The sequence below is a fragment of the Poecilia reticulata genome, linkage group LG12, assembly GCF_000633615.1.
Source record: "Poecilia reticulata strain Guanapo linkage group LG12, Guppy_female_1.0+MT, whole genome shotgun sequence".
NCBI lineage: Eukaryota > Metazoa > Chordata > Actinopteri > Cyprinodontiformes > Poeciliidae > Poecilia > Poecilia reticulata.
Genome location: NC_024342.1, coordinates 1,824,197 through 1,832,956, shown reverse-complemented (window position 1 = coordinate 1,832,956; position 8,760 = coordinate 1,824,197). Strand labels below are relative to the sequence as shown.

The following is an 8,760-nucleotide window of genomic DNA, read 5'->3' as shown; positions in this document are numbered from 1 at the left end:
CATCAGATCTCATCAGATCACATCAGATCACATCAGATCACAACAGATCAGAGTGGAAGGTGGATGTAGTTTGGGTCTTTGGTCCAGACCTTCATTTAGTATTTTTACAGTCAGTGTCCTACTAGAAGGAAACCCAAAACTTGGGTCAAAACGTTTGTCCCAAGTTACACTAAAGACATTTATCCCTCATACTGACCAAATGTATGTAAAGAAAGGGAAAAACATGTCTGATAAAAGAAAGAAACAAGAAAAGTTTGGTCTGATTTATCTTCAGATAGTGAGATAAAAAAAATGTGTGGGTTTTTATTGGGTGTATGCAGTGGCACAACTACACATTATTCAGGTGGATGCGAAAACAGATCGGCGCCCCGACCCCAGGGAAGGAGTGAAGGGTGAAGGAGCGACGCTCACTCGCTCCCCCCCACCCCCCCGCCGAGGCTACGATACGTGAAGGGTTAAACTCGCTACATTTACCTCATTATGTGCGCGAGGTGAAGGAGCGTAAGGCGTGCTTAGGTGTATGGGAAAACATCATCGGTGCGCCGCCCCCTCCAGACGGGGTTTTGGCGCCCCCTCTGGTGCTGCACCCCTATGCGTTGCATACCCTGCATACCCACTTTTTGTGCCACTGGGTGTATGTAAATAACTGGTTTCAACTGTATCACCCATTCTGCTGTCCCTGTTGAAGAACAGTATCCCCACAGCATGATGCTTCCACCATATTTCACAGTGCAGATGGTGTGTTCAGGGTCATTTCTTCTAGGACATTAAGAACACAAGAATCTAATTAGTTACAACGTTTATTAAATTCAAAACTACTGGATTTGTCCCAAAGGGAAGCAAAATGTTATAACTCTTATCATTTAAATACCTTAAGAGTTATTGTTAGTTTTGCAATGAATCTGAAGAGGTTTCTGATTGACAGTTTGTCAACTCATATTAGGGCCATTGCAGACACAAAAAAGTAAATTTCTGCCAAAAAATTCAGAAATTTTGAGAATTTCACACATTTTCTAGAAAAAACATGGAAATTACTGAGTTTCAATAGTTTTTTCCCTGGAAAAAGTCTGTGATTTATCTCAAAAATTCTAAGTTATTTCTAGCAATTTTTCCACATTTCAAGCTCAGAAATGTCCTGGCTTTTTCCCTCTAGAAAAACACAAAATTCAAGTTTTCTGGTGGAAATTTAACTTTTAGAGCAACTTTGCATTAAAAGTGTCATTATTTACCGAATGACACTTCATGACAACAGTCATAAACATTCATAAAGACTTCTTTATGTTCATGACAGGTGTTAAGTCATGTTTATGACAGCGTCATGTCAGTCTTATGTACACCCCTTCAAATAAAGTGTTACCCTTTTTTAGAGACGATTGTATTAGTCTCCAAAATGCACCATCGTACAAAGTAGCAATTTTTTAGATTGTTAAGCCATTTTTGAAAAAATAAACAACTCTGCGTTCAACGTAAAGTTAAGACTTCATGTGAAACACGTGACTAGCGCAGCACACAGACGCCGTCGGCTTTCATCCACAGAAGCGTTCCTCCTTTTCTCTCTTGCAGCATCAACTTCAGCCACGACTCGTCCTTCCTGTGTGCCTCCAGCGACAAAGGCACCGTCCACATCTTTGCTCTGAAGGACACCAAACTCAACCGACGCTCGGCGTAAGACCTCCACCTGCTCACATCCTCTCACTGCTGCCGTGAGCTGAACCCGTCTCTCTCCCTGCAGCCTGGCCCGTGTCGGGAAGGTGGGCCCGGTGATTGGTCAGTATGTGGACAGCCAGTGGTCGCTGGCCAGCTTCACCGTGCCTGCTGAGTGCGCCTGCATATGTGCTTTTGGAAAAAACACATCCAAGAACGTGAACTCGGTCATCGGTGAGGAAACCTGCTCTTGTGTTCTGGCTGCATATCATCACGTTTATAAATGTGGCGTTTCCTGCATGTTACATGATGCAGAGAAGCTAGAATGAAGCTCAGTAAGTGTTATTGGTAAAAACGGAGCAGTATTGTTTTAAGAAGATATAGATTAAAATCTTTGTCGGTAGGATTTCATTTATACCAATCAGGGCTGCAACTAACGATTATGTTAGTAATGGAATTATTCTATTGATTATTCAGATGATTAATTGGTTAAGAAATTAGCCACATTCTGCAGATTTTTTATTTGACCATTTCAGCCTTTTTTATACAATATTAGAAATACGTTAAAATATGTAATATAAAAATAATTACATTTTTAAGAAAATAAAACATTTTATTGTCTAAAGTGCAATAACATAGCATTCCCTTAGTGAACTCTTGATCACTTACAAAAATCGCAGATAAATTTTTGTATTAACAACCAATAATTATATGGCAAGAGGTAGCCAATAGATTTTGTTTTACATAATTTGAATCAGGTGAAGCTAAAACTACGACTTGAGGAGTTCTGGGTAGGACATATTTGCAGACAAATGATTTTTTTTTTTATCTTAAATGCAAATTGTACATATTTTTGTACAGTTTTGGCCTTATTACCACTCTGAGTGTGTTCTTCTTTCAGCAAATGTTCTTTTTTTGAGTCTGTATAATCTAGTGACAGATCTATCAATTACCAAATGAATGGAAGATTATTCCAATAATAGATTAATCACAATTAACCATTTGAGCCCTAATACAAATACTCCTCTCTGGTAACCTGGAGCTTTTTACGCTTGGCATTAGTGAGACTGACAGGCGCTGTAACCTGATGCGGTCGCCATCTTTAAACACTTCTAGCAAAAGCCAGTCATCTTAGCTTTAGCATCCTCATCCTGTACTTTAGCTTCACTTCTACATCCTGACAGAAAAAACATGTATTACAAGTCCGTTTACTTCCTTCTCTAAGCTTATATTTCTAAATTAATTTTGACAATCACTATAGTTTTCTATCCTTGCCTTCTCGTGCCTCTGTTCTGCAGCCATCTGTGTAGACGGGACCTTCCACAAGTACGTCTTCACACCGGATGGAAACTGCAATCGAGAAGCTTTCGACGTGTACCTGGACATCTGTGACGACGATGACTTCTGAGAGGAAGGCAGAGGGACGAGACTGACCTGAAGAGACCGCTGTGGTCTAGAGATGGAAAAGATGGAAAAGACCAACAAACTCAGCTGCAGCCTGTTTTATCAAGAGCCACGTTTTAATCAGTTGTATTTACAATGTGCAGCTCAGTCGGTCAAATGCTGGATGATGAGTAACATGACTAGTGTACAGAATTTATGGAAGCTGACAGTGAAGTCTGACTAAAATTAGAAATGTTTTACAAAAACTCTTTCTTTTGTTGTAAGTAATAAATGGACCTTTTATTTATATGTTGCTGTTTATCATTTGACATTTATTTAAGATTTCAGTGTATATTTTGCATCTTTAGTGCGTCACTTAGTTGCGGTGTATCAGAGGAATAGTTTGGATTGTCAAAGTAGGGTCCTGTGGTATTTCCATACCATATTTCCACCAGGAAAGACAAAAAACCAGCATAATGATGAGAATGAAAGCCATAACTTTGACTTTCTGAATCCTAGTTATGAGATAAGTGTGACCTTGAAAGTCTCAATTATAACCCTTATTATAACTTGTAATTATGACTTCCTGTTGGGCTTTTATTTTTGTTTCATGGCATAAATGGGCTTCCATACAGTAGAGACCTTGTAGTAGCTAGCATGTTCCTGTACAGGAAATGACTCTCCACAGAGTCACAATCTCCCATGTAACTCAAGTTAAAGGGCATAAAATGACTTTTTTGAGCTTTACCTTATGCATAATGTTATTCCCTCAGCAAACGCATACCTGAAGTGTTGCCTTGATTATTTCTTGCATGTTTGAGAAATTCTAAAATCTCCCATGGCAACCATTCGGGGTGCCTAAAGGCTATGTCTCGCTGTGTGTTGCCTTTTCTACAAAGATCTTCCTCCAGCTGAGCTTCAGCGTCACAGAGCAGCCCAGCCCCACTCAGCTCCTTCAGACTAGCCAGCAGCAATTAGCAAACACCTACATTTCAACAAACAGGTTTACATCTCAAAACTTTGACATCAATAATGTAACAATTATTAAGAATAACAGTTATTAATATAAGAATAACTACTGGTCAGAATCGATAGCTAGCAGTGCAGTAGGTTACTTAGTTATGGCTTGTTAAGTTGTATTCATTAATCTGTTATATTTTACAAGAGTTAACGAGTCAAATGATTTAGCGCCCCGAAGAACTGGAAAGCAATATAAAGTCTTCAGATAATAAAATATCTTTAAAGGGGCAGTGTTATGTTTTTCCAGGTATATAGTGCCATTGTATAGCTCAATGAAGAATGTTAACTTCAGTTGGTATAAAAATGCTACATATATATCAAACATGAAAAAATAAAAACTGCCTTCGGAATCTGACACCTTAAAATCTTTTCTTTAATCAAGATTAAATAAAAATGTACAAAGTAATAAAACACAAAGCAAAGAGGACTTTTACTACGATGTTTTATTAGAAAGAATGAAGCGGTGATTAAGGTGACTCATTGTGTGGCAGAAAACGTGACAAACACTATGCAAGTCCATGTAAATATATTAAACCTAGAAAGATTTCAACAGATCACCTGGCGTTAGTCTTATCATTATACATACAACTGACATTGTTGTTTTGATTACCTGAATTAAGTGCTGCAGGGACAAGGATACAACGTAAAGTCAACTTACAGTCTGATTACTGTAAATGATAAATGTGGTGTTTTAGATATAAATAACCATCAACTCAAAAATAAAAAAATTGGCCCAACCAAATTCATTCAAACTTACTTTCTTTACTGTGTAACTTTCTGTGGAATTTCACAAAAATATGCTGAACACAATCGGTTCAGAAAAGCACTACAATGAGCAAGAAATATCCAGAATATAGCAATTAATGTACAGGCGTCTGAATATGAAAAGATCCTAAAGTGGTTTCTTAACTGCAGTCTGCTGGAGCTGTTGTAAAGAACTGAAAGGCACGTCACATTTATCAAAGCTGACATTTAAACCAGATGTCCTTAAAACGAACAGAGTGTGTGACATGGTACAGCGCAGCACTGTGTGAGCTTCAGAACCCTTCATGTCTTCATGCGTTGCCGTTGGAAACGCAGTCAGCTTAAGGCCTCCCTGCTCCTGTTCCAAGATATCAGCTCAGTGACTGACATGGCAACTCTAGCCAGCTACAGACGTTCTCACTGGCGCAATGCCAGCAAAAGCAAAACTGCAACAATCCTGCACTTTTACACATTTACATACATTACAAAAAATATCAATGTTATTTTGGTTACTAAAATGATTTTTTTCTGCTTTCTTGGTCGTCGTCATTTTGGCTTCATGGAAGTTTTTTTTTTCTTTTTTTGAAAGAGGTGCTGATCCATTTTTAGCACAAAAGTAACCATTTCAGTTAATTCCTTAGCTGACCTTCAGCTCCATTAGTTTGTGTTCATGTGTAAAGTTCTAGAGGAGGACTTGAATGATGAGGACGAAACGGGTGAAGACAACATGCTTTGGTCCATAAATGATCTTTCTTGGCAGTTATATATTTTAGAGAACATAGTGGTAGCTCACAAGCCAAACGTCCACAGTGTGACCTCTCCGATCTGCTAACCATTCTCCTTCCATAAAACTAAGTGAATGCTATGGTCGGGCATGCTGGTGGCAAATACCAGTCCAGAGTCATTGCCCCCATCCAGGCCGTTCAGCCAGGAGGTGACGCCTGCCAGGAAGCTGGATCCTCGTTTGGATTTCCTGTAGGCTGGAAGAGGCCAGCGGCCTGAGACAGACTCTGTCCTCAGGTCCATGACATACAGGAAGTGGTTATCAAAAAGGAGAGCAAACACCTCACCGAAGCTTAGCAGGGACAGGTTGGCTGGGTCCTCCATCTTTATTACTCTGAGAAAAGGAGAACAGAGTTGTAAGGGTTAGAGCGACATCGGCTGAGTGTCCGTTAACCACAGAACTGCACAAGTTGAAAATAAATTTGCTCAACAGAAACACGACAATTTTGAAAAAACTCAGTTTTCAATTAAGTTTTTCTATATTGAGGTGGATTTTCAGCTGCATCGAAAAAGAAATATTCAGCAAAATTGCGATGCAAACATTTTTTTCCGTGTCACATCATCAATGTTACTACCAGCAAAAACGAAGAAGAAGACAGGAAGTAGCTGGAGGATGACGGTTTGGTTTTTGTGGCTCCATCAGAGCTCTCACGGCATCACAGTTCATAAAAAGTTGTGTCATTCCAACGTCTTGAGTCCAAAACGTTTTTGGAAAATCGTAGTTCACAATTTCCCCAAAACACCTCAAATATAGCTGCTCCCAAGTCGGCGGAGCTTATAACTCCAACACCAAAGATTGGAAAAACTTACAAAAAACCCCACTAACACTGACTTCAATATCAACCATTATCAACTTAGTAAAACCCATAGTACATGACTGATGTACCTGCTTTTAAAAACTACTGACTAACCGTGAGTATTACAGTACATTTAGTCAGTATGATTACTGTTAAACATATTTTTCTGCTTAATAATATTCGTCTGTTTTATGCTGTATGATATTCTGCTGTAAAATGTTTTAATGTTTTATAAACAGGTCTCTGCTGAAAATGAGATTTTGTTCTCAATCAATTTAGCTGGATGAATAACTTGACTGATAATATCTTATAATAATAATTATTATTATAATTATCTTATAATAATAATATCTTGAACTAACGTGATGTTCTGAACATTTTACCTCAGAATTTCAAAACTGGCAAAATCCCACTGATAGACCCCAAGGTCAGAGCTGCAGATGATGTAACGTCCATCAAACTGCAGGCGAGGCTGAAGGCTGATGCTGCGGTCCTCCGACACCGACAGCGTCTTCAAACACATGCAGTTGATTTCTCTTCCTAAAGGCCAAACCTGCAGAGCGAGAAAAGCATTCAGTTTTGTGCTGTGGAGCGCTTACGAGGATAAGAAAACCTCCAATGAAAATATGAATTCTAGTGGGGTGAGAACTTTACCTTGATTTCATACTTATCAGCACTTAGCAGGATATAATCTCCAGGACTGTGTACCATGGATTCTACTTCGCTCCTCTGCAATATCACCTGATGGGAGACCACACCAGGAGGAGAGCAAACAGTGAGAGTCAGCGTTACCAACAAGAAAACGCGATGCGTCAGCATGCTGACCTCACCTTAGTGACCCACTCGGTGTGTCCAGTGAGCGTGTTGAGGCAGGCACCGGCAGACAGAGACCAGACCTTTACCGTGAAGTCTGCAGAACCGCTTACCAGCACATCCAGTTCATCATTGTAGTCCACACTAAAGACTGTATACACACACACATACACACAGTAATCATGCTTGTGCATCACCCTGAGTTTCTTACATGTCAATGTAGTAAAAACTGTGGAACATGATTGATGTACGTCTATGTCAGGGCAGGAGGGGATTCTAAATCACTCCAAACATTTTGTAGTTTCAGCATTTATTCGCATCAGCTGTGCTTAATCTGCTTTAATCCAACTCCAGTCTGTTTGCCTAGAATGTTCAGTTCATTTGCAGAAGTGTGATTGTGCACATTCTCAAGTTTCTATTGCATTTTTTGAAGTAGTTATTTTCCCCCTCAATCACCTCAAAAGTATAAAACTAAACTAAAGTCTAAAGTAGCGGTTCTCAACGTGGGCCGTACCGCCCCCCAGGGGGCATTCAGAGGACGGCAGGGGGCGCTGGCGGACATTTTTACAAAAGGGGGGCGCTGGGATGCCTTTGGGGGGCGTTTGGTCGAAGGTAAACTTTACACCTTAAATCCACAACAATACCAGTTTAGACTTTGAGCAACTTGGTAAAACTGTATTGTGTAACATTAAATCATGCTTGGCTGCAACTGTATCGATGGCAGCTCTTCTTCTATTCAGTGTTTGTAGCTTCTTGGCGCAGCTCCGTTCCTGCTAGTAGCTTCACCGCATCAGTTCAGCGTTACACCGGCTGATGACGTTGCTGTGATTCACTTTGTCTGGTATTTTTGTACAAATGTTTTGACAGTTCTGTGATCATGTTAAGCAGCAACTTATATTAAAAAGAGTTTTATTTCCGTTTGAAAGCTGCACGCTTCCAATCAAGGAAAACAGAAAATCGCTCTTATAAACATGTAATTACTAAAATCACGATACCCTCACTGTGTATCCCTCTGAAAAATGAACCYRTTTAAATAAAGAAATCCCTCCATGGGTGATACCTCGATAGAGAGCGTTCATTTTATAGCGTTAACACCGGTGCTGCAAGTGGTCCGGTATGAAACGGGTGTGATAGAACAACACAGCACTTTTAAATTTCAATAATCCGAATGAAGAAATTGTTTCCGTTGTTTTAAAAAGTTTGTCAGTCTGCCTTTTCCCCATTGATACGCTACCCGACCGCCCTGCACCTTAAGGGGTAAAAAAAAGAAACGACAAGCACATTGCGCAAACCTCTGAAACAGGAGAAGCAGGACATAAAACGGAGCGACGAACTAGATGTGAATTATGGCATAAAAACAGAGAATCCGACGCTGAACAGTGAAAAATCAACACATGATGTGAAACACATGATGATTAGGAGGCGCAGCAGGTGATGAGTGAAGATTACTGATGGTCAATAAACGATAAAGTAAAACTAGCAACAGAAAAGAAACTAAAGTGTACATAGCAATAAACCAAGAGAGGATAATACTAATCAAAGGAAACTAAATGGAAATGAATGAAGAAGAAAATGC

At 39.6% G+C, this 8,760-nt stretch overlaps 2 protein-coding genes across 2 annotated transcripts in view; one reads left to right on the top strand and one right to left on the bottom strand.

The window, feature by feature from the left end:
* wdr45 (WD repeat domain 45) overlaps positions 1-3,774 on the top strand; it is a 7,566-nt gene extending 3,792 nt beyond the window's left edge. The window contains exons 8-10 of the mRNA XM_008423174.2: positions 1,564-1,665; positions 1,733-1,878; positions 2,943-3,774. Of these exons, the coding sequence (XP_008421396.1) occupies positions 1,564-1,665; positions 1,733-1,878; positions 2,943-3,052 (358 nt within the window). The 3' untranslated portion in view covers positions 3,053-3,774. The remainder of the gene's footprint in view (positions 1-1,563; positions 1,666-1,732; positions 1,879-2,942) is intronic.
* A 697-nt stretch (positions 3,775-4,471) lies between these two features.
* The window catches only part of fbxw2 (F-box and WD repeat domain containing 2), a 9,947-nt gene continuing 5,658 nt past the window's right edge, over positions 4,472-8,760 (bottom strand). Inside the window, exons 5-8 of the mRNA XM_008423172.2 lie at positions 7,202-7,335; positions 7,026-7,112; positions 6,755-6,924; positions 4,472-5,908 (exon numbers count right to left, since the gene is read on the bottom strand). Of these exons, the coding sequence (XP_008421394.1) occupies positions 5,620-5,908; positions 6,755-6,924; positions 7,026-7,112; positions 7,202-7,335 (680 nt within the window). The 3' untranslated portion in view covers positions 4,472-5,619. The remainder of the gene's footprint in view (positions 5,909-6,754; positions 6,925-7,025; positions 7,113-7,201; positions 7,336-8,760) is intronic.